Here is a 26,175-nt window from a genome sequence, read left to right on the forward strand (position 1 = left end):
TTGGGGGGAGATTCTTAAAGTTGTGGTTCTTCTACAGGGCCTTTTAGATCAGAGACCTAAGCTTTTGTGGTTCCCAAGGGCTCTGCAGTAGGGTAGGGATGTCATGACGTAGTGGCCATAAAGTCCGTGCGGGCAGACGTCATGTCTAGCATAGGACTTGGCACAGAGCAGGCATACAATACATGTTTGTGTGGGGCAGCCATGTAGGTAGGTAGTTAGTTAGTTAGTTAGTTAGCTAGTCCACTAGCTCACAGCCCTTGAACTGCAGCTATATGATATGCCAACTTGGCTGCAGGATAGGAGATTCAGATGGACAATGGGGGCGTTTTGCCCGACTGAGTCCCTGGTTTCTTGCTCATGGCTCAGGTAAGGAGAGAAAGGTGCTTGCAACTTGGAGGCAGGCTCTCTGCTCTTCGGTGACAATTACAATAGTCAGAGTGCTGACAGTGGAACCTTAGATGCCAGCAGCCCATTTAGAACCCGGCTTGCGTAGTAACAGCTCCAGAGCACAGTGGGTCTTCTCTTAGGGCGTTTCCACTGATAAGGAACCACAAAATGAAGAGTGAATTAGAATATCAGGGATTTCCACCCCAATCAGGAATAAGGTTTTTTTGAAATTAAAGTTGCTTAAAGTTATATTATAATATTTGCTTATGGTACAAAAAAATTAAACCAATATCGAAGGTTATAAGTTGAAAAATAAAGGTCCCCACCCAACTTCCCTTTCCTTAATACTTTCCAGAAGTAACTGCTTACAGATTTTTAAATACCCACCAAGAAATATTCCATACATGTAAAGATTATATGTGATACATATTCTCTACATTAAATATATGTTAGGTATATAATATGCACATTTTTTACTTACTAAAATGGGATCACGATAAAAGTTCTGTTACATAGTATACTCTTCTGTTGTTTGTTTTTTTAATTTAATGATATCACTACAAAATGTTGATCCAGCATTTTATCACACCAGGAGCCCTTCTGATGTGTTAGGTACTGTAGGTAGGAGGTAGGGAATTGAACACTTAGGAAAAAAGTTTCCAAAGAGCTATCCAAAAATGGAGCGGTCCACCCCTTGTGAGAGTGAGTGTGTCATCATTACGAGGATTCAGGCAAAGGCTGGCCAGTCAGAGCTCTTATGGAAGAATTTCCTGAATTAAGCTTTTTAATAATGGCTTTATTGAGATATAATCGCATACCATAAAATTCAATCTTTAAATTATACAATTAATTGATTTTATATACTTTCACAGAGTTGTGTAACCATCAGCACTATCTAATTTTGGAATATTTTCATGGCCTCCCAAACCCCCTATACCCACTAGCAGTCACTCCCCATTAACCCGCCTGCACTCAGCCTGACAGTCACTAATCTACTTTCTGTCCCTATGGATTTGCCTATTCTGGATGTTCCATATAAATAGAATCATACAAGATATGGCCTTTTGTGACTGGCTTCTTTCACTTAGGGTAATGTGTTCAAGGTTTATCCTTGTCACGTGTGTCAGTAGTTCCTTCCTTTTTATTGCTGCCTAATATTCCATTGTATGGCTATATTGCATATGTTTATCCAGTCATAAGTTGATGGACATTTGAGTTGTTTCCACTTTGTGGCAACTGTGATTAATGCTGCTATGAACATTTGTGAACAAGTTTTTGTGTGAATATACTTTTCTAATTCTCTTGGGAAGGGGATTCTCTTGGGAGTGGAATTGCAGGGTCATATGGTAACTGTGTATGTAAACTTTTGGGGAACTGCCAAAGTAGCTGCACCATTTTACCTTCGTATAGCAATGTTTGAGGGTTCCAGTGTCTCTACATTCTTGCCAATACTTGTTATTATCTGCCTTTTTTATTTTAGCCATCCTAGTAGGTGTGAAGTGGTATCATATTGTGGGTTTGATTTACATTTCCCTAATGACTGAGGATGTTGAGCTTCTTTTCATGTGCTTACTGGTCATTTGTATTTCTTCTTTGGAGAAATGTCTATTCAAATACTTTGCCTAGTTTTTTTTTTTTGGAAGATTAGCCCTGAGCTAATTGCTGCCAATCCTCCTCTTTTTGCTGAGGAAGACTGGCCCTGAGCCAACATCTGTGCCCATCTTCCTCTACTTTATGTGTGGGACACCTACCAAAGCATGGCTTGCCAGGTGGTGCCATGTCTGAACCCAGGATCCAAACCAGTGAGCCCTGGGCCACCAAAGCAGAATGTGTGCACTTAACTGCTGCACCACTGGGCTGGCCCCCTTTGCCCAGTTTTTAACTGCATCATTTGTCCTTTAATTTTTCACTTGTAAGAGTTCTTTATATATTCTGGATAAAATCTGGATGTATCAGATACAGGATTTGCAAATATTTTCTCCCAACCCATGGGTTTCTTTTCTTTTCTTTTTTTTTGCTGAGGAAGATTCACCCTAATTCATCTGCTGCCAATCTTCCTCCTTTTGTATGTGAGATGCTGCCATAGCATGGCCACTGATAGATAAGTGGTATAGGTTCGCACCTGGGAACCGAACCTGGGCTGCCAAAGCGGAATGCACTGAACTTAACTACTAGGCCAGCAAGGTTGGTCCTCTTTTCACTTTCTTGATGTCATCCTTTGATGACACAAACATTTTTAAAGTTGCTGAAGTTCAATTTATCTATTTTTCCTTAATCATTGCTTAATCCAAGGTCACGAAATTTAGCCCTATTTCCTTTTAAGATTTTTGTAGTTTGAACTCTTACATTTAAGTCAATCAGCCATTTGAGTTAATTTTTGTGTATGGTGTAAGGTAGGGTCCAATTTTGTTCTTTTGCATGAATATCCAGTTGTCCAAGTACCACTTGTTGAAAAAATTCTTTTTCCCCATTGAATGTTTTTGGCACCCTTGTTTAAAATCAATTGACTATAAATGTAAGGGCTTATTTGTGGATTCTAAATTCTACTCTATTGATCTGTATGTCCAGCCTATGCCAGACTATACTGTCATGTTTATTGCAGCTTTGTGGTAAGTTTTAAATTAGGAAGTGTGAGTCCCCCAAAATTGCTATTCTTTTTCAAGATTGTTTTGGCTATTTTGAGTTCTTTGCCTTTCCATATGAAATTTAGTGTCAGCTTTTCAATGTCTGCAAAGAAGCCTGCTAGGATGTTGATAGGGATGATGTTGAATCTGTACATCAATTTGGGCATGTTTTGCTATCTTAACAATATCATGCCTTCCAATTCATGAACATGGGATGTCTTTACTTTTACTTAGGTCTTCTTTAATCCTTTTCAACAGAGTGTTGTAGTTTTTAGGATATAAATTTTGCACTTGTTTTGTTAAATGTATTCTGAAGTAGTTTTGATGCTATTGTAAGTGGAGTTGTTTTCTTAACTATATTTTCAGATTGCTCATTGACACTGTATAGAAATACAGTTGATTTTTGTATGATAATCTTGCATGCTGCAACTCTGTTTATTAGTTCTAATAGTTTGTGTGTGCGTGTGCATGTGTGTGTGTGTGTACTCCTCAGGATTTTCTACGTGTAAAATCATGTCACATGCAAATATAGTTTTTCTTCTTCCTTTCTTTTTATTTCATTTTCTTGCCTAATCACCCTAGATAGAGCTTCCCATACAATGCTGAATAGAAGTGGTGAGAGTACCCCTTCCTGTCTTGTTCCTGATATGAGGGGGAGAGCTTTCAGTCTTTCACCATTAAGTATGAAATTAGCTGTGAGTGTTTCATAAATACCCTTTATTAAGTTGAGGAATTTCCTTTATATTCTTAGTTTTTTGTGTGTTTTTATCATTAAAGGGTGTTGAATTTTTTCAAATACTTTTTTTTTTATTAATGTTATGATCAAATACTTTTTATGCTCCTATTGAGCTGAGCAGGTGGGTTTTTCTTCTATTCTATTAATAAGGCATATTAAATTGATTGATTTTAGTATTGAACTGACCTTGCATTCTTGGGATAAATCTCACTTGGTCATGGTGTAGAATCCTTTTTCTGTGTTGCTGGATTCAGTTTGCTGGTATTTGGTTGAGTATTTTTACATCTATATTCATAAGAGATATTGGTCTGTAGTTTTCTGTTCCTGTGATGATGTCTTTGTCTGGTTTTGCTGTCAGGGTAATACTGGCCTCATAATGAGTTGGGAAATGTTCCCTCCTCTTCTATTTTTTGAAAGTTTGTGAAGGTTTGGTGTTAATTCATCCTTAAATGCTTGGTAGAATTCACCAGTGGAGCTGTCAGGGCCTGGGCTTTTCTTTGTTAGAAGTTTCTTTCGTTACTAATTCACTCTTTTTAGTTGTTATGGGTTTATTTAGATTTTCTATTCCTTCTTGAGCAGTTTTGATATTTTTATCTTTTTAAGAATTTGTCTATTTCATCTAGATTATCTGATTTGTTGGTATACAATTATTCATAGTACCCCCTTATAATCCTTTTTATTACTTTAGTTATTTCTGTTAGTAATAATGTCTCTACCTTAATTCTTAGTCTTTTCTCTTATTTTTCTTTTTTTTTTTCTGGGGGGAAAGAAAGAAGCAAAACTGTCTTCATTCATAGATGACAGGATCACGTACATAGAAAATCCCAGGGAATCCACCAAAAAACCACCAGAACTAAGAAATGAGTTAAGCAAGGTTGTAGAACATAATACCAACACACAAAATTCAAGTATATTTCCATACAGTTGCAGTGAACAATCTGAAAGTTAAACTAAGAAAAATTCCATTTACAATAGCATCAAAAAGAATAAAATATTTATTTTTAATTATCCTAGTATTTTTACCACATATAAAGTATTTAAAGTAAAAGATTAAATTTTACAAAAGCAGCGTAAAATCTATACTCTGAAAACCACAAAATACCATTGAAAGAATTTAAAGAAGATCTAAATAAATGAAAAAACATTCCATAGTAAGGGATCAGAAGTTTATTAAGATGGCAATATACCCCAAATAATCTATGTATTCAAATGCAACCTCTATCGGAATCCCAGCTGGCTTCTTTGTAGAAATTGACAAACTGATTCTAATATTCAAATGTAATTGCAAGGCTCCCAGAATCCCAAAAAGGAATTACCAAATTGAACAAGTAATGCTTTCCAATTTCAAAACACACCACCAAATAACATCAATCAAGACAGTCCAGTACTGGCATAACGATGGACATATAGATCAATGAGCTAGAATTGAGTCAAGAAATAAATGCTTGTGTCTATGATAAACTGATTTTTGACAAAGAAGCCAAGATCATCCAGTGGAGGAAAAAGCAGTCATCAGACAGTGCCAGGACAACTGTATATACACATACAAAGAAATAAAATTGTACGCTTGCCTCACACTGTGTCCTATTTTTCTCCATCAGACTGATCAGAGATTTGCTTTTTAAAAGAATCGGCTTTTGATTTTGTTGATTTTCTTTGTTTTTCTATTCTCACTATCATTTATTTTTGATTTAATATTAACTATTTTCTTTCTTCTGTTTGCTTTGGGTTTACTTTGCTCTTCCTTTTCAAGTGTCTTAAGGTGGAATGTTAGGTTATTGATTTGAGATCTTTCTTCTTTTTTATATAAATATTTATGGTATAAATTTCTCTCTGGGCACCTCCTTCACTCCAATTTTGGTATGTTGTATTTTTGTTTTCATTCATCTCAAAGTACTTTCCAACATCTCTTGTGATTTCTTCTTTGACTCCTTGGTTATTCAGGAGTATATTGTTTAATTTTCACATATTTGTGAATCCCGCAAATTTCCTTCTGTTACCGATTTCTGATTTTATTCCATTGGTGGGAGAGCATACTTCGTATGATTTCATTACTTTTAAATTTATTTATAAGGTCTAAATTTATTGAGAAAGGCCTCCTCTACTGTCTATTCTGGAGCATGTTCCATGTGTACTTGAGAAGAATGCATATTCTGCCATTCAGTATAGTGTTCTGCAGATGTCTGTCAGGTTGAATTGGTTTATAGTTAAAGTCTTCTATTTTGTTTTGTTGTTATGTCTAATTATTCTATCCATTATTGAAAATGGGGTATTGAAATCTCCAGTTATTGTTGAACAGAAATTGTCTATTTCTCTCTTCAATTCTGTCAGCTTTTACTTTGTGTATTTTGGGGCTCTGTTTTTAGGTGCATTATGTTTCTGATTGTTATGTCTTCGTGATGGAATGACTCTTTTATCATTATAAAATCTTCTTTCATTGTGTTTAGTGACAATTTTGTTATTTTTATCTGATATTAGTTTAGCCACTCGAGCTCCTGTTGAAAGGAGTATCTTTTCCCATACTTTTACTTTTAATCTATTTGTGTCTTTGAATCTAAAGTGTATTGCTTGTAGATAGCATGTAGTTGGATCATTTCTTTTCTTTCTTTTTTAAAATCCATTCTGCCAATCTCTGTCTTTTGACTTGAGTGTTCAGTCCACTTACATTTAGTTTAATTACTGTAATTACTATGTCTGCCATTTTGCTATTTGTTTTCTATATGTCTTACACCTTTTTAAAATTACTCCTTTGCTGCCTCATTTTATGTTAAATAGATGTTTTCTAGTGTACCATTTAAATTTCCTTGTCATTTCTTTTACAGTATTTCTTTCAGCTATTTTCTTAGGGGTTACCCTAAGGATTACAATTAACATCTTAATTTATAACAATCTCAGGTGTTTCCTGGGCATGCATGCAGTTTTGCACAGGCGTGTGGCCTTCTGGATTCCTGGGAATATGTTGGAGCTTTTCAAAGCCTCCTATGGACATCTTATTCTCAAATTTTTCCTTTTATTATTTTTTTTCTGTCACCTTCTTGTTTGCTCCAAATGTTTTCACCACTTCAGGCAGCATCAGTGTCAGACAATTGATGCTGATGTTTTTGGACAAATACCTCAGGGGAGAGAACGTTCTATAGTGAGTGAGCTCTGTGTCAGGTTCAATTTTAAAAAGCCCCACGAATGCAGGCTTTCAGGGAACTCCCAGACACATCAAATAGTGACATTTCCGTGGGAATAGAACAGTGGGGAATTCCAAACTCATTGTGCCCCTTCCAGTGGCTGCTGGGCTGCTGGTTTTCCCAGCTACTGTGATGACGAGGCTGTTGGTTTTCGAGGCTGCCACAGAGCTCGGGGAGGAGATGCTTTTAGAGCAAGTTAAACAGCAACAAATCTCACTATTCTTAACAGGATTCAGCTGTTTTTCTTAAATAAATGCTCCTTGAATTGTTGCAGGCTTTTGTTTCATTTCCAGAGTTCTGAAAAAGTTGACTGTGACAGTTTTTGCCAGTGTTCTCATTGGTTTTATGGGGGAGTGGATCTTTTGAGATCCTTACTCCATCATTCTGGAAGTTGATCCAGATTAGGACCTTTGAAGCCTAACATTCTATAACTCTAGGCTCTGAGATTCTTATTTGTATAACTGGGAGGAAATAAACGTCCACTTCTCCTGCTTCACCACCAATGAGTGACACTATGAGGAAGAGGGGCAAGTGCCTTAGGTGTCGGAGGAAACCTCTGCAAACACAAGGTGATTATCCCATTTCAGAATGCTCAGTTCATCAAGGAGAACACGCTATAATGCTATATTTATTTAGCATGTATAAATCACCTACTCCTACGGAGCATTCAAGAAAAAAAGTTAACAAAGACTGGCTAACAGACATAGGTAAACAGGTGTTTCCACGCACCTGCAGGTGGTTACTGTAATTTAGCCTTAAGCTTCCTGCCAGCTGAGGTAAAAAGAGGAAAGCCATATGAGGTTCTCACTGTCTAATTAAAGTACGTAAACAAATGTATCTGTTGGAGCAGACTTTTTCCTGGCACTAATTTCTGGGAGGAATTTATTAAGTGAGTTTTGATGTAATGAACAAATTTTTTTCAACTTAACTCCCCCCAAGGGATTTCCATTCTCACAAAGCTCAAAGCCATAGTGAGCAAAGGCAGGAAGTATTCATGGGAGAGAGGGCAGGCATCTGCAGGGGCAGGTTTGGAGGCAAAGGAAAGCTCAGTTGCAGCTAAGGGATGGGAGCGTCTGTCAGGGAAGATGTCATGAAGGGGTAGTATTTGAGGACGCCCTTGACAGATAAGTAAGATTTGGAGAAGTGGAGAAGAGTAGAATGGCATTTTGGGCAAAGGGAATAGCAATAGCAATGGAGAGGTAGGGACACATTTGAAAGACATTCTGTAGGTTCAACAGACAGGGTCTGATGTTCATCCGGATATGGGTACTAAAGAAGAGAGAGGACTCCAGCCTGTCACCTAGGAGGGGATGTGGAGGTTGACTAGGGGTAGGGGGTTGTGCAGGCCACTCTAGACTTGCACAGTGAGCGTCTATAGTGAAATGGTGGTCATAATAGTAACAGCAGGCATTCAGTGAGCATGCACTGTTTACCAAGCAAGGTGTAATCTTAGGATGGCCATAGGAGGTAGAAAGACCTGTAGAAACTGAGAGCTAAGGAAGCCAGGTAACGTGCATGGAGCCACACAGCAGGGATTGATGCCCAGTCGGAGTCTAGAACAGGAGTCAGCAAACTTTTTAATAAAAGGTCAGCTAGTAAATGTTTTAGGCCTTGTGGGCCATAGGGTCTATGTCACACCCACTCCACTCTATAGATGTAGCACGAAAACAGTCATAGACAATACATAAATGGATGAGTGTGGCTGTGTTCCAATAAGACTTTACTTACGATAGCAGGTGGAAGTCTGCATTTGACTCACGGGCCAGAGTTTGCCAACCCCTGGTCTAGAGTGGATATTCTGTATGTATTCTGCCTGTTCAGTCAATAATTTTCACTCTAAAGAATAGATGTGGATGTCTACATCATGAAACTCCTTGGGACTGTATGGATGAGAGTGGCCTCATTTTTCGTTTGATCTGATCGCTGCCTGCTATAAAGAGTGCAGACTCCTGACACCAGTTGGTTTTACTGGTATTAGCTGAGATCCCCGAACCCTCAATTTACGGTGGCTTTCACTACCCATGCTGCCTTTCTACTCATTTTAATTCCTCCTATTTGAAAGACTTTCTCTAGGGTTTAGAGGTGGAGGATAGAAGGGGAGGGCAAGGAGATGATGAAAACTTTGGCCCAGCCTTTGGGTTTTTGCCTTGGGACACTTTGCTGTCCTTTTGTCCAATACCTTCAGAGTCTTGCTCTCTCTGCCTCCAGGTGACAATGATAGAACCTAGTTTGATAAAGTGTTTCAATCTCTCAATGGGAGGGGTCTTTGAAGGTCTTGTCTTCTGTCTCCAGGTGACTCAATATAGATGGTACCTTGCTCTGGAGCTGAGTCAGGTGGCATTCAGGAGAACTTCGTGGCTCTACTGAATCAATTCAACATACACTGAGGATTTCTTGTGGCTCAGGCACTGTGCTAAAAGCTGGACAAGGGAGATACAGTCCCTGAGTTCGCAATGCTCATAGACTAGTTTAGGAAATAGACCTTATATACATAATCACCAAAGGTACATATAAATTGTGCGAAGTGCCACTAAGCGTATGCATATTATTTTTAGAAAAAAGAAAGGCCTTGCGTGCAGGAAGTCTTCACAAAATAATGATTCTTTGCATGTAAATACAACAGTAGCCTAGAAGTCATTACTCATGGCTTTTATTCTTATCCTTATACTTCCTATTCCTGTGGAACTGAAAAAAAATGCTTCAATGTTTGGTTTTCAATATAACTAATATGACTAATCCCTAACATTTCTGTAATCCTAAACAAGGAAAGAATTTCTTGCGCTGACGTGTTCTCATCTGATCCCAAGGCTATGATGTGTATCACCACCCCACTTTCATAGATGAGGAAACTGTTTTCAAGGTTTGAGGTAGCTAATGTCCTAGGAAACTTCCAGGTTGCTCAAGTGGTCAAAGAAGCAAAACCTTTCCCATGTGCTGACTTCTGAGCCAGGGACTGAGCACTGCTTCAGAGTGTGTGAGGGGGCTCTGGAGTCAGATTAGATCCTCAGGATTAGATCCTGGTCTAAACAGGGTATATTACCTGGTCCATGTCACTTACCCTTTCTGAGCCTTATTTTTTCCATTTATGACATGAATACAATAGTACTGCTCTCTTAGTGCTATTGTGATGATTAAATGAGATTACAAATGTAAAGCCACCAGCACATGCTAAGCGCTCAGTAAATGTCAGTGACAATTACTGTCGTTGCTGTTATTACAAGACAAAATAGCAGAGATCTCAAAATAAATCCTTAGAAATGACCAGTGCAAACTTGGACAAGTTTTTAAAAAAACCCACTGGGTTTCTTTATTTGCAAAATGGGCTAAGAACCCTTGTAAGCTTAGGGTTTCTATGAGGATTAAATGAGAAAATGTATACTGAAAATTTGTGTCCCAACACTTGGCACAGGCTAGGCCCTTGGTGAGTGGCAGTTCTTATTATGGAAACAGGACAGGAGCAATTAGCGGAGGTGGGGCTCTGGCCAGAGGTCAGACATTCATCCAGGCAGGGTGGGGATCTGGAAAGCCCCAGCAAGGTTGGGAAGCAGGAAGTCTGGGAATGTAGGTGTATCGAGGTCACCTGGCCACAGGCTCGTGGCTGATGTCCAGGCAGGAAGCAAGAAAAAAGGACTCAGCTGCACAGATTGAACTTTGGGGGCAGGAAAAATGAGAGAAAGAAAAGACTTGAGAGAGGAGAGGAGATAGCCTGGCAGGGTCCAGGTGTAGGTGGCCCAGGAGTGCCTTGGGGCTTGGGACATGCTGTTCCGTCCGCTGGGCTCCTTACTTCTTTTGATTTGGGAGCTGAGCCACACCTAGAGCCTACAGGTGGTGGCTAGAGGAATTGGGATGCTGGGATCTTCCAGACCAAGCCAGTGGCTCATCTGGTGGGTGATATAGCACAGCTACTGGCAGATGTAGAAAAATGGGGTGGTGAGTTGTGATAGAAAAGAACAGAGGAAGCAGGAGACCCCCTCCCAATTTCAGACCATAAGGCACTTGTTTTTGCTGGAGGTTATGGGTCAGGGGTAAGTCTTGGTGGGAGGCTGCGGTCTTTAGAAAACCCTGCATGCACAAGGAGTCTTGATAGCGCTGTGTGAGTAGCTGGCCTCCGTACATCCTCCCTTCCCCTGTGGGATGTTTCCTGGAGAGAAAAACTGATGTCCTCTCGTCCTGTCCACAGTCATAGTGAGCTTGGAGAGAAAAGGTCTGAGAAGTAAATGCCTGCTTTGTGAGTTGGCCTCTCTGTAATAATGCAAATCTTGCTCCCTGGGGGTCTGAAGAAAACAACCATAGCCTAAGGGTCTCCCAGGACAGCATATGGTAATAAACAAAACAGCTGGAGACAGGATCAGGATGAGATGTGTGGGTCCTGTCTTCATCAGCTGCTGCAGAGGGAGTGGGGAGGGCGGTGGAGGCCAGGCCTGTAGAACATGTTAACTCTGCGTGACGTTTGCGGGTGTGGAGCGGGCAGGAGAAGGACAGGGCTTCCTACAGTAAGAGGGCTGTGGTTGCCCCAGCTCAGCCAGGAGGCTGGTGACACCTCAGCATTGCGCGTGGCTCCTGAGCTCACAGCACAGTCTCAGCAGCAATCTCACATTCTAATACTGGAGAGAGGGTGGTCAGAGCCCAGCCTGCATGTCGACAAATCCCATGTGAAGAACAGGGCAGTGAGGAAAACCTGAGGTCTTTCTTCTCAGTACTGACAAGCGCCAAATGCCTGGCACATTCTCCAGAAGGCCAACAGCTGCCTCATCACCGAGACGAATCAGGACCTCATTAGTCAAAGGCAACGCTTCTTTCCATCACTGTGCACCAGGGGGCCTGGGGCTGGGTTGCACACGATGAGATGATAACCATGTTTGATGAGGACCTCCTAACTGTCCACAGGCTTGGTTGATGACGACCAGTTTTTCTAGAAGGATTTGGGTGATTCGGTGCAGTGGTTCTCCAGCTTCGGTGTGTGTGAGCATAAGCTGGGTGCGTCTCAGAAATTCAGGTTCCTGGCTTGCAAGCATGAGGATTCTGATCGAGTCAGTCTGAGGTAGCTCTGGGAGTCTGTGTTTTTAATAAGCTCCCCAGGTAATGCTGATGCAGGTGGGCTATAAATCACGCTTTGAGGGATGTGGGTGTTTTGCGACAAGTCCTGGGCTGGGACTCAGGAGAAGGGAGTTCCGGCCTTGGATCTTTCCCTAATGTGCTGTGTAACCTTGCACAAGTCACTTCCCATCTCTGGGCCTGTTTCCTCTGTAAAATAAGGGGGTTGGACTAGGTGAGCAAGTCTCGACCCAAGCTGCACAACAGAGTCCCTGTTGGGGAGCTTTATAAGATGCTGGTGCCTGAGCCACACTCCCAGAGCGTCCCAGGCTAGCATGGTGTGTCAACACACTGGGGGGAGTTTGCCTGTGCCTGTGTGTTTAAAAAGCTTCTGAGCGATTCCAATCGCTGCCGGAGTTGAGAACTACTTTCTAGATAATGCCCAGTGCCCCTTGTTGTTCTAGAATTATGAATCTGTGCCACACTACGCTGCCTAGACCTCATTTCTTCATTGATCCCTGTCATGGGGGAAGTTTTCTATCTAAGATAATTTTCCAGATAAGTAAAGATTACTCTGTTAAGCACCAACCTTTTAAAGCTGTTGCCCTTCTTTGATTTTTCTTCTTAAACAAACATCAAAATCTTTTGGATGATTTAAAGTCACCACTGTGATCATTCGTTTGTGCATTTATTCAATAGACTGTGCATTTGGCATCTACGGTGTGTTAGGTGCTTACAAAAAACAATGTTATACTGTAGTTGAAAGATGGATGGACCAGTAATAATAATAATAATTAACATCTAAACATTCACTGAGTGCTTACTCTGTGGTAGGCACTGTTCTGAGCACTCTAGTTTTATCTCATTTAATCGTCACAACAACCCTCCAAGGCAGGTATAATTATATCCCCATTTACAGATGGGGAAACCAAGGCACAGAGAAGTTCTGTACTTTCTCAAGGTGACACAGCTGGTTGAGGCACAGCCGGGATTCAAATCAGGCCTGGCCTCCCTGTGTGATCTGAAACAAGGTTGTTTCCTCCCAGGGCCTTGGTTTCCTCATGTGCTAAGTGACTCCGAGCCCCCTTTGAGTCCTCACACCTAATGAGTCCATCTCCACCTCCCAGGTCCCTCAGGAGGTCCCTCACCTGCATCAAGGAAAGCCTGCGTATCTTCATTGACCTGGAGGAGAGAGACAAGGCGGCCGAGGCCTGGCTCGGGGCTGGGCGACTTCACTACCTCATGCAGGAAGATGAGCTGGTGGAGCTGTACCTGCAGGTAGGCCTCCCGCAATCTCATCTGCTCACCTGGGCCATTTGGAGAGGCAGCTGTACCCTCCAAATTGACCAGCTGGAACTAGAGAAAGGAGATGTCCTCGCCAAGTCCTTGGAGGGAGGGTCAACATGGGCTGCTGCCTGGACACAAGATGGAAATCAGGGCGATCTGGTAGGCTGAATACAGGGGGCAAAGGGCAGTCCCTGAGACCCATATACTGTACACCTGTGAGCTCTCAAAGACCATGGCGGGAGACTCACTCACCTGGCACGTCAAGTATATTCATCTTTCCAAAGCTTGACACACACCTTGACTTCAGGGTTTTGCTGCAACTAGAGGTGAGGTTGATGCATGCAGGGTGTTAACATTATTGTTCTCTTATGATTTTTTTGTTTGCATACCTTTAATGTCTGAGATATGGCAGAGTGTATTGATTAAAGGCCTGGGCTTTGAAGAGAGACAGGCCTGGAATCAAATCACAGAGCCATCGATTATGGACTGTGTGACCTTTGGCCTGCTCTATGAGCCCTCCGGGCCTCAGTTTCTTCATGGATGAACCCTATCTCTTAGGGTAAGGATTTAGGTATATCACTTGCATAGTAAATACATTTGCATAGTAAGCATTTACAAATGCTTAGGACTTAGCACGTACTGATATTATCACGGCATATAAGATTTGTTTCATCTAAAATATGTCCATTATCTTTTCTTCTTTCCCATTTCTTATTTTCTCCCTTTTTACTCCCCTTATTCTATTACTTAAATTTACGAACTCACTTCTAAAGAGACTTACTAATGGTTGTGTGACATTGATTGCATACTTCGTATGCACAGGAGACTTTGTTAAACACATCACATGCGTGATGTAGTGTAATCCTCATTACAAACATGGCAGGAGTGTCTATTGAAATTCCCATTTTCCAGATGAGGCCCGATGAGGCCGAGTGACTTGCCCAAAGTGACACAGCCAGTAAGTGGTGAAAATTGCACACTAGCAGCTTGACTTAGAGCCCTCACTCTCAGCCTTTGCTCTGACTTAGGATTTTAGAGCTGAAAGCGTTTTCAGAGAGCAGAGAATTCAGTCTTGATTCTCACTCTCCAAGAGATGGAGGCCCAGAGGGAGATGTTTGGGCTGTTCGTTGCTTGGCGGGAGAGCCTCCTGACTGCAGGATGCCATCTCACTGCCTCTCTCTCTGGGTAGCTGCATATGGATAATAACTGAGGGGACTCACCCGGCAATTCATTGGCTGGAATTGGTCCCAGGCCTACCCAACCCCACACTGCCACCTAACTTGATATTTTGCAGGGTCGTTGTGGCTGAAGTGCATCATTCTCTACCTAAGGCTTCTACCTTAGGTCCTGTAGCTGTGCTGCAGATGCTGTGGGACATTCTCCCCTCCTCAACTTCCTCATCACATTTTGTTGAGATGCAATATGAAACAGCTGGCTTGAGAAAAAGAGGTCACTGGGGCCAGGAGAAGGGTGTCAGGCTGGCAGACTAACATTTGTTTGCTGCTAACTACTGATGCAATCTTGGAGACGTTCCTTATTCTTCCTGAGCCTTGGTGTCTGCATCTGCAAAGTGTAGGTGTTGGATGACGTCACTGGTTGCCAAACTTCAGTTGTTTACACATCAAGTTCATGGTTTTGCCATATTCGTGTGCCTTCTGTACTGTTATTTGCTTCTTTTTTTTTGAGTCAACTTCATGTCAACTTAGCTTTTTACACTAAACGTGCTATCTGAAATCACAGGTTTTCATGTATTATTAATCATTTTCCCTAAACACCTTAAAATAAATACTTAACTATTAAAACATAAACGTTTGTCTGTGTACTGTTAAAAATCATTTCTAAGGCCACCAAAGTAATCTCTCACACCACGATGGGGAAATGCAGGACTATAGAATCTCGAAGTCTTCCTACCAGCCCTCCGAGAGTGGAGGACAATTCAGGATTCGGGGCACTTAAGCAGAGGGTTGAGCTAGGTGGTCAGATCTCACTGCCGCCTGTCCTGTGGACGTTTGGAAGTCCTTCTCTCCGCCTTTGACAGCCATCTCTGTCCCACTCAGGCAGCCATCCAGAAAGCCCTGAAGTCAGAGGAGCCCTCCCTGGCTCTCAAACTCTATGAAGAAGCAGGTGACGTGTTCTTCAACGGGACCCGCCACAGGCATCGCGCAGTGGAGTATTATCGAGTAAGTCCTGGGCTGTGCAGCGTGCCCAGCCAGGCCCTGGCACAAACGTGAGCAGGGCCACATGGCTGGGGCCCCCTTCCCCTCTCTTGCTGGTATTTCCTTTTCTTCCCTTCCCCATCCAGTGCCCACATGCTCTCCCTCTCTTCAATCTAGCAGGCCCTTAAAGAAGGAGCTGATAAACTCTGTCATTCTCTCCTTCCTGGGAGAAAACATCATAATAATTACATCTCTTGGGTACATGGTACTTTACAATTTGTAGAACACTTCTACATTTACCAGACTATTTCCATGTACCACTGGTGATGTGGTGGGAGATGACTGGTCCCAGGATGAGCACTTTTGTTTTACTATTTATTAAATATGCATTAAAATATATTTTGAAAAATTAAAAATGTGTAACACCAGCTCATCAAATCCATGATTTCATGGATATTATTGCAAAGATGAGGCAAGATAATAAAAGAGAGTTGATTTAAGAAATAATACTAATTAAGTAAATGTCCAGGTGTTAAATATCATAATTGTTGTTCATTGCTGACTCAAGTTTGGGAAACCTCATTATCTTATTTGATCCTAAAATCTCACTTATCCAGATATTCATTCATTTGCTTGTTCAGTGGTTTATTCAGCTTCAGACATTTATCAAGGACGCAATATGGCCAGGCACTGAGGTGGGGGTTGGGAGAGCAAGAAGCACATCCCTGACTTCTGAGGTACTCACTTTCATACGCGTTTCATAGATGAGAAAACCCAGGATCAGAGAAATGATGAAACTGCCTGAAATTTTATCGTAATAAAGACAATAGAAATAAGCATTTATTGGGCACTCTCAGACATTATGTCCACGCTCTATATATGTACTTGATAGATTAGCACTGGGGTGCTGAGGGCGCACATAGCTGGGAGGGGTAACTCCCCACATGACCTTGAGAAAAGTTATCTTCCCTTTCCTGCTCTCAGTTTCCCCAGTTTTAGGAGGTCTGATGACCTCTAGTTGTTCCACCTCTAAGATCTGGGCAGAGACTCCAAGAGCAAGGGCCAGGAGAGTGAATTGAGCAGTCATGTAGGGAAACACTGCAGATCCCCTTGGTTTTTCTTTTCTTTTCTTTTTTTTTTTTGGTGAGGAAGATTGGCCCTGAGCTAACATCTGTTGCCAGTCTTTGTCTTTTTGCTTGAGGAAGATTGTCCCTGAGCTAACATGTGTGCCAATCTTCCTCTATTTTGTATGTGGGATGCCAACATAGCATGGCCTGACAAGTGATGTGTAGGTCGGCACCCAGGATTGAATCCATGAACCCAGGCTGCTGAGGTGGAGCAAATGAACTTAACCACTATGCTATGGGGCAGGCCCCTCGATCCTCTTGGTTTTAATCACTGCCATCCCCTCAGCCCCTGCCAGTGGAGAGGAAGCCTCATAGAGTATGGTATGTAGTGTGGATCCTGAGCTAGACTAAGGTTCTTTGTGCCTCTGTTCTCAGGCTGGGGCTGTTCCTTTAGCAAGGAGGATGAAGGCGGTGAGAAGCGAGCTCCGGATTTTCAACAAGCTGACAGAGCTGCAGATCAGCCTGGAAGGCTATGAGAAGGCTTTAGAATTTGCCACCCTGGCGGCCAGACTCAGCACAGTCACAGGTAGGTGGTCTTAACTGTCTGGCTCGTTGGCTGGAAGGGGTGAACACCCTCCTAGAAGGGACGACAAGGCAGTAATGGCATCGGCTGTGCAGTTAGACTGCCTGGGCTCAAACCCTGGGTCCAACAGTCAGGGGGACGTTAATTAAGCAAGCTGCTTACTGTCTGTAAGCCTCACGTTTGTCATCGGCCAATCAGGATTAACCACAGCGCCCACCTCATGCCATTGGAAGACCAATGATTACCCAGGCAAACCCGCAGCGCAGCGCTTGGTCCATAAGTCCGTGATAAGTGTTACCTGTGCCACACTAATTATTAGATTACAGTTGGTATTATTCCAGAGTACAGGGCAAATGGTATTTTATCCTATGGACAGGCAATGCCCCTCCCCGCCACCGTGAAAGCACTGTGCCCTACATTTTTAACTGGTTGATTATTAGTCAAAAGCACATTTTCTCCACGGGATTGAAATGTAAATGAATGTCAGATTCCCATTAATTCACTACATAGCTGAAATAGCTTGCATTTGCCACAAAAGCTAGTGGGAAACAATATGACATTAAAACAGAAAAAAGGCAGAGTGAAAAATGATTTTAAAAACCCACACAAAACCTCATCTAAAATGTTGATGCTTGAGGAAAAGCAGGTTTGATTAGAGGAGCCTTGATTAGATGTAGGGGAAATGGAGGCTTTGGTGACGCTCTAGAAGGGACTTCTGGGCATTCTCAGTGGCATGAGAAGTGGCTGGTACTGGACTTTATTGTGTCTAATTGCACTTCAGAGCACTCCCTCTCCTTTTCCTACCTTTTTCTTTATGGCAGAAAACCTTATCTGAGCGACTGTGCGCTAATCTCAGGAAAGGCCTTGAGGGCCCCAGACGACTCCCTCGGAGGTGGACTCTCTCCTTCCCAGGGCAAAGGCTGAAATGAGGCTGTGTCCACCCTTCATCCACTTCCCTGTGACTGGATTTTTCCATAGCAGAGAATTTTCTCTCCCTTGGATCTTCTAATTTTGGCTTTTGTTTCTTTGAAACTTACAAGTGATGTTTTTAGATTGCATCAAACAGCTACCTTGCAAATATTCCAAAAGCAAAACTGGAAGCATTTGTTCTCTTTAGAAGGCCACTTTCTAGTAAAGGAGTTAGCTATTGAAACAACAAACCCACCAAAAACCAAAACAAGAGGCCATAGACCCATTAGAAACCCAGGTTCTAAAGCATGGGCTAAAAGTGGCTGGGTCTCTGTAGCTATCCGAGACTGTGAGCTGGGAAGGGAGCAGAGGGTGCCTGCTGCTGATGGCAGCCCCAGAGAACTCTCTGAGGAGAGAGACCCTTAGGCAAGGAAGACATACTTTGGAAGTCATACTTTGTTTACAGTTTTTCATTTCTAGGAATTTTTGGCTACTCCATCAAGCTAGTCTTCTCACCATGTCCCATCACAGGGATTTTCCAGAATCCCAAGTTACAGTGACCTCTGCAATATGGAGAAAGCTTTCTTTAGGAATGATCCCAGAACACCTTGCCCAGCACACATCCTCCGGTTAGTCACTCTCACAGAGCCCTGCATCTTTTTTTGTAGCACTTACCACAACTGTGTCAACCCTAAAAATAAAACAGCTAGCTATTTTATCAACAAAAGGAGTTTATTTGGGAATAGCCAAAGAATTGCAATTTGGGATATGCATGCTGTAGAGATCTATAGGCAAATCCAACAAATGAGGGAGAGGAACATTATTTTATAGAGAAAAAGGAGGAAATTGGGAGGAGTTGTTTTGCACGAAAGTCCGTTGGAAAAAAGCAAGAGTTTAGGGCGGCGGTGATTTCTCATTGGCTGAATCGCTCGTGTAGTTGATTTCTGTTGGGATGCAATGTACCTTTCTTCCAGTAATGAATGATTCTTTCCCGTTGAGACTTCTGTGGGGGTCTGTAATTGACCTCCAGTGGTCCTGCATGGGATCTCCCCCTTCTGGCATCCTGACTCCGATTGAAATGAGGCTTCCCTTTATTAGTGATCACAGGGGCTTTTGTGAAAGGGGATTTCACATTTTGCTTTTAGTTGTGGAATTCTTTAGGGAACGTCTGTATCCTGTGAGTCCATCAGCCTTACGAGGGAAGGACTTCTTCTGCTTTGTTCCCTGTGTCCCGAGCTTGGTCCCTGACACCTAGCAGACCTTCTAAAAATTGTTCAGAATGAGTGAGTGAGTGAATGATGCAAAGTGTTGGCTGCAAGATATTTCTCTCAGTCTTCCATTTCCTAGGAGATCAGAGGCAGGAGCTGGTGGCCTTTCACCGTCTGGCTACTGTGTACTATTCCCTGCACATGTACGAGATGGCTGAGGACTGCTACCTGAAGACTCTGTCCCTCTGTCCACCTTGGCTGCAGAGTCCCAAGGAAGCCTTGTACTATGCCAAGGTGTATTATCGCCTGGGCCGACTCACCTTCTACCAGCTGAAGGTAAGAGCCAGGCTTCCCAAGTCACGTGAGAGTTACCATCCAAGCATACTCTCCCCTGACCCTGAGCCTTCAGGGTAGAGTTGAGAGGGCCCAGATGGGGATTCTCCTCTCAGAAGGTGGGGAGTGGCTCCAGTGGGGATGCTTAGCCCCATTGGAGACCTCAAAGGGGCTCCCATCTCTGCTGAAAAGACAGATCATACCTCCTCTTTCTCCTTGCCCTGCTATGATTTCTGTGGCCACTTTATCTATCAGGTACTAGGGGCACATTGCCTAGTGCCTGTGAGCTCCTCAAGGGCCTCTGAAAATAGATGAGACCCGAAACAATACATTTTTGAGGCCCCCAAAACAAAAGAACTATAAGCTCTAAAATGAAACTCAAACTTAATGCTTAACTCTGTCTACAAAACGTTATAGATTAACCAGTAAATTGCAACTCACTTCTTATAAAGTTATATAAAACTATATTTAGGAGAAATCTGTGACTATGTCTGAGATAACGAGGTGTGGGGTCTTTGAATGTAAGCATGCCTTGGTCCTAAGAAGGCATTAGCCTTGATTTTTCTGTTCACTCTGCTGGAGTTGAATCCAGAACTTCTTATTTTTCTAGCCACTTCTAGAACTAGGCTAGTGGTCTGAAATTCTGACAGAATTCTGGCCCTTGAACCGTGTCCCTGGGCATTGACTTCCCCTTCCCAGAGGCCCCTGTCTGCTCCAGCACAACTCTTAATCTCTTAATGCAGTGGCTTCTGAGTCACGCTTGTGTTTGTTCCCCAGGGGACCCTCAGGGCAGTTCTACTGTCCTTTTCTTATTTGCCAGAGTTGTTTCTGGCCTGAATTAATTATTGATTTAGGAGGGTTAATGGGAACCAGACATCCCTTTTTGAGTTTCACCCAAAAAAGCGTTTGTTCCTCATCCCTACATGTAGTGAAGGACTCCCAGCCATCTCGCCTCTGTCCCACTGCTCCCAGGAAGTGGGTCAGGGGCAAAGTGTGTGTGATCTGATTGCATCAACCAAGGGCTGTAAGGATTGCAAGAGGAAGAGCTCAGCTCAAATTAGCTTAAGCAAAGAAGACAATTTATTGGCTCAAGTAACTGGAAAACTCAAGTGTAACTTGAGTTTCAGGTAGCTCTGAACGCTGGTACTCAAATGTCGTCATGGGTTGTTCTAAATGCTGGTACTCAAATGTTGTCATGGATTCCCCCACCTTTCTTTATATCTCTTGTCTCTGTATGTTTCCACTTCTCTCTGTTTCTTGGCCTCCTTCCCCTCCAGCTATTGGCAGGCTCAAACCCACATCTAAAAGGGTAAGGGACCGTTTTCTCTGCTATGTCACACTGGAAGGTTCTGGGGAGTGACTGGGATAGGTCAGCTTGAGTCACTTATCCATCCCTGCAGCACTATGCCCAGGGTGATGCTGCTTCACAATTGTCTGAGCCTGGGTAAGGTGCCACCCCTGTGCCTGGGGAGGATGGCCACTGGGGTTAGCCATGTCATGGGACTACAGTGGAGTGGGGAGCAGCTCCCCCAGGGAACTAGGAGGTGGGGGTGGGAAAGCTACAGTTCTCAGAGTTCCCAGCACTGCCTCCCAGCTTCTCCTGGAAATGTCTGCTAATGCTGTCTCTTCTTTGCTCCCATGCCTTGGGGTTAGGATGCCCATGATGCCACTGATTACTTCTGGCTGGCCCTGGCAGCAGCGGTCCTGTTGGGTGATGAGAAGCTGCAGGACACCATTAGAAGCAGGCTGGACAACATCTGCCAGAGCCCCCTGTGGCACAGCAGCCCCTCTGGGCGCTCCTCAGAGCGGGCACGCTGGCTGAGTGGCGGGGGGCTGGCCCTCTGAAGAGAGCTGTCCTATCTCTGACCATGCTGTGACCAGAAGCTGCCTCCTCACCCTAGACTCCTAGACACTGTTCTGGAAGGTCCGCAACATCACCTGGCCCAGCCCTCTCATCTTGCAGTGGGAAGAGCACAATCCAGAGGGAGAGGGACTCATTCCAGGCCACACAAGGAGTGCACGATGGAGCAGGGATGAGAAGTCCTGGCTTTGTGTCTAAAGCCTTTCCTGTGGCCTTTCCACACATACAGACTCTGAAATGCACTTTCTCAACATGCAATTCTAGAGAAAATGAGAAACCTTGCCCCTGGAAGACCTGTCTCCTTCCCCCAGTGAGGAAATCAGGCAGGCACTGGAGAGAAGGCAAGGGGACTGCACTTTGCTCTCTTCACTGAATTTGCTCAGGGAAAGACCCCTCCCCCCACCAGCAGAGAAATTGGTAGTTTCTTTCTTCTCTCTCTTCAGCCAGGACCAAAGGAGGTGCCACTCCTCTACATCATGAGGACTGGCAGGCAGGAATTCACCATGCTCTTAGCTCAAAAGACACAGCCTCAGAATAGCCAGCTGGAACGCCCAGGCTGTGAGGTCTGACATGGATTTGGGATTCACTGTCTCCATCCTGCTGCGAGGCTCTGTCCCCCAATAACCTTCCAGAAACCCCAGGGAAGCTTCCCAAGGGCCAAGGCGTAAAAATTGGGCACTAAGAAAATTATGGCGTAAATTACATGTGCATAGTGTGTATTATTAAATATTACCCATTTACATTTATATACTCATTTGTCTCCTTTAGAATAGGGAGAGATGAGACGGGAGACTTGAAGGATGGGTTAAATATTACCAAGATGTCATATTGATTTCAGAGTAGCTCCCTGACAAAGCATTTCTATTAGTTATCTATCATTCCAGAACACATGTAGTGGTTTGAAACATTTATTATCACACAGTTTCTGCAGGAAGGCAAGAATCCAGGTGGGACTTAGCTGGGTCCTCTGGCTGAAAGGCTATGATCAAGGTGTCAGCTATGGCTGTGGTCTCCTCAAGCTCAGCTAGGGGAGGACCTGCTTCCAAACTCACCCAAATTGTTGTTGGTGGGAGTCACTTCCTGCTCTGGACCAGAGACTGCCCACAGGTCCTCGCCATGTGGGCTTCTCCATCCGGCAGCTCACAACATGGTGGCCTGCTTCATCGGAGCGAGCAAGTGAGAAGAAGAAGAGTGAGTGAGAGAAGGAGGTCACTGTCTTCTCATCTCACCTAACGGAAGGGACATCCGATTAGTTTTGCCTATTCAGTTTGTTATAAGTGAGTCGCTAGGTCCAGCCCACACAAGGAGGTGGGGAATCGTTGGGGACCATTTCAGCAGCTGCCTACCACCATATCTATCTGAGTTCTTGGATAATGGAATCCAGGATTTTCTAAGGCAGTGAACTCACAGCATGGTCCACTGACTGGGCCAGCAGCATCAGCATCACCTGTGAGGTTGTTTGAAAGGCAAATTCTGGTGCCCACCTAAGACCTCTGAATCAGTCTCCGGAGCCTAAGAGCCCCAGCTTTAACCTGCTCTCCAGGTGACTATAATGCACAGGAAAGCACGAGAGGAGCTGCTCTGGAAGCACGGTTCTCAGAGAGGATGCAAAAGACCCCTCTAGGAAGCTTGCTGAAAATGAACTTTCTGGTTCCTACCCCAATAATTCTGACTCAGTAGGTCTGGGAGATGTCCCATGAATGTGGATTTTTAACGAGCATCTAAGTGATCCTGATGCAGGTGTTCACCCTTGCTCTGAAATGTGGGAACATCCCAGAAGATCTAGCCACAGGGCTCGCCACCTCATGCCCCGCAGCTCAGATTTTAATTTCTAGCTTCTTGGGCCACTGAACAGTTGGTGGTGTGGTGAAGTGGGAAGGGAGTGGTAATTGAGTCAACATTGCATCTTCTAGTCACCGAGCTTGTCTAGACATCAGTACATCTTGTTTTCTCTCAGGAGCTTGGTTGGTTGTCAAAATGCTCTCTACTCTAGAGAGTGGTCTTCTCTAGGAAGGAAAGGAAGTGACCTAATCCACCACTATGTCAAATAGATGTGGTTTTGCTCCTACCACAAACCATAAAATTCCTGAGGGTGGAGCGATGTTGTGGATGAGCCTGACCTCCCACGCAGAGTCCCTTCAACAACATTCCTGGGAGATGGACAAGGGCACATGCGTTCCAGAACGGTTACGCATCTTGTGTTTGAAGATGGCTTGCTCTGCCCTGGAACCCAAGCGGTGACCCATTCCCCAGTTGACTGGGGTTCAGACCCTCTCCCTTTTCCCGCTGACCTATTGCTCTCCTCTGGCCAGATGCCAGTTTCTGTCGCTCTGATGGTGTGGTTCCCATAACTGCAGCAAGCTTTTGGTATTGGCTGGTGGGTGGAGATACAGAGGGATGTTACTGTACTAAATGTAACTTAATGTGTATTTTAATGTTGCATTAAGATTTTTCTTCTCCCTAGCAGCCACATCTTGCCATTGGCTCACATTGAGCTTATGATCATGAAATATCTTCTCACATGAGCTTCTGGTTGGCCAGGTCTTTCTCAATTGCTACAAAGATACATATAAATAAATAAATATTTAAATAAATATGTATATTTAAGTGAAGGGCTTTATATCTACTCATTTTACATTTCATTGGGAATTTTGGTTAAAATTTTCTGATTCTGTACATTTTGGTTCACCTATAAATCTGGTAAATTTGCCTCTAAACCGGCTCAGTTATAAAAATGTTCAGCGCATTTCCAAAGATAAGGGTAGGGCTATTTTTTTTTTAATGAGAAAAACATTGTGCTCTGTCATTGCAATCACTACAGTCTTTATGCAAATTGCTCTGCTAAAATAGTCTTTAAAAGTGCTTAAAAATCCCATTTTAAGAATGTGGTTAACTATTCCCTTTGGATCGTGTTGGTGCTATTTTTTCATGAGCCACAGAGAGTGAAGTGGCAATTGGATCTGGTCTCTATGTCAGCAGGTTTTATTATACATATAGAGTAGTCAAGGTGAATTAGTTACCCTCTTTACCGTAATCCTGCCCCCAAGCTTGCGTGACCTCCTGGCGCCTAGAATCTGATCTAAATAAAGAACAGGGAGGGAATTACAACATCGTGGAAAACCCTGGGACATGTTTCCTCAGCTTTTAGGTGCTTACTTCCCTCTCCAATATTGTGAATGCTCTGAAATCCAATCTCGCCTTTATCTTTTTCTTATTTGCTTTTCTGTTATTTTAAGGTGTCTTTATATCGCGTCTCTGTGTGCATATGTGCATGTGTGTTTGCTTGTGCTTTGTAAGTAAAATGTGACTTTTGGACAGAAGTTTATCTGGGGAAGGGAGAATATAGGAGTGGAGGGTTTCAGAATGCAGTGGGGGGAACGGATCACCAGGGGGTCGGGAAACCTGGATTTTGATCTTGAATTTGATATTAAATTGCAATGTGATCTTGTGCAAGTCACTTAACCTCTAACCCTCAGATCTCTGATCTCTAATATAAAAGTGTGATCGCTTCTGGGTTCTTTTCCAGCAGTGTGATTTCCATACTGTATGGGCTGGAAGAGAAATTCGTATCTGAGAGATGAAATCATATATTTTTACGGTCCAATTTTATTCTCCTCTTTTTACAGGTGAGTAAACTGAGAAAGAGAAGAGTAATTTTCTCCCAGTCACGTGGGTAGTTAGTGGCAAAGACAGCAGTGCCCTGGGTCTCATGACTTAGCTGCACTAATGACAGGGTCTCTCTCGTTCGGGGTGACCTTCACTGTTGTGTGCATGTCATACACACGCATGTGGGTATACATGCGTTTTTCACCACTTGCACCACCTGAACAGCCACTTACCAAACTTTTCTAAATTGATTTACTTCCTTTACTCATATAAATTAATTTTATAAAGGATGACTAGTCTATGTAGAAGAGAAACTTGTATTGCTTTCCATAAATAGGATTTCATCAACAAAAGCAAACACAATGAAAACAAAATGATGTGCTAAATTCAGGATAGATTCCGTTGCCTACTTCAGGTGCCTAGCCTAGGCTTCATCGGTCGTTATTTGAAAAGAGAGAGGTTAACAAGCGGCAGGAAGTGTTGAAGACAAACTAACACCTTTTTTCTTGAGCAATCAGAGAAACGGAGAAAGGCACGCAGAGGACTCACCTCCCCACAATGAGAGTCAGTGCTATTTAATGCCATGTCTCCGTGTGCAAGTCCCATTTCAGGGAAGTAGGGCTTCAGTTGTATGAGAGGGAGAGGGCAAACGCTATAATATGAACATGGTTCAGGATGAGAAGCACTGTGATGGGAGCTAATTACAGGGTGCTATGGGGACTCAGAAGAGGGGACTTAACCCAGGCATGGGAGCAAGGGCTTCAGGGAGGGCTTCCTGGAGGAAGTGACGTCTAAGTGAGAGAGGAATTTACTTAATTCTAACTGCAGGCCAAGGGGTGTGGAATTGACAGACAGGGCATGTGTCAAGCAAAGATGCAGAGTAGAGAGGGCCTGGTGTTTTCTGAGAACAGCAACGAGTTCAGCAAAGCTGGAGCAGAATCAAGGGGGTAGGGAGAGGAGGGCAGAGAAGAGACTGGAGAGGGGAGCTGGAGACAGACCTTGAGGGCTTCGGTCTTCACCCTGAGGGCGAGGGGGAGCCATGGAAATTTATAAGAAGGAGAGAGAGACAACGTCAGATTTGTGCTTTGGAAGGATGCTTCTGGAAGCAGCATGAGAATAGATCACAGGGCAGCAGGAGGGAAGGTGGGAGACCTTTAGGACCTGGGTACCACAACGACACACTGCAGTCTTTACTTGGCTTTCAC

The 26,175-nt window shown here is 43.4% G+C and overlaps 1 protein-coding gene across 5 annotated transcripts in view; it reads left to right on the forward strand.

The window, feature by feature from the left end:
- SH3TC2 (SH3 domain and tetratricopeptide repeats 2) overlaps positions 1–23,976 on the forward strand; it is a 70,684-nt gene extending 46,708 nt beyond the window's left edge. For all 5 annotated transcript variants that reach the window (XM_014852586.3, XM_014852585.3, XM_044777860.2 and 2 more), the window contains exons 13-17: positions 13,088–13,238; positions 15,305–15,427; positions 16,906–17,056; positions 19,310–19,506; positions 21,157–23,976. In XM_014852586.3, the coding sequence (XP_014708072.3) occupies positions 13,088–13,238; positions 15,305–15,427; positions 16,906–17,056; positions 19,310–19,506; positions 21,157–21,348 (814 nt within the window). In that variant the 3' untranslated portion in view covers positions 21,349–23,976. The remainder of the gene's footprint in view (positions 1–13,087; positions 13,239–15,304; positions 15,428–16,905; positions 17,057–19,309; positions 19,507–21,156) is intronic.
- Positions 23,977–26,175: the final 2,199 nt, after the last annotated feature.

The sequence above is a fragment of the Equus asinus genome, chromosome 9, assembly GCF_041296235.1.
Source record: "Equus asinus isolate D_3611 breed Donkey chromosome 9, EquAss-T2T_v2, whole genome shotgun sequence".
In the NCBI taxonomy this organism is placed as follows: domain Eukaryota; kingdom Metazoa; phylum Chordata; class Mammalia; order Perissodactyla; family Equidae; genus Equus; species Equus asinus.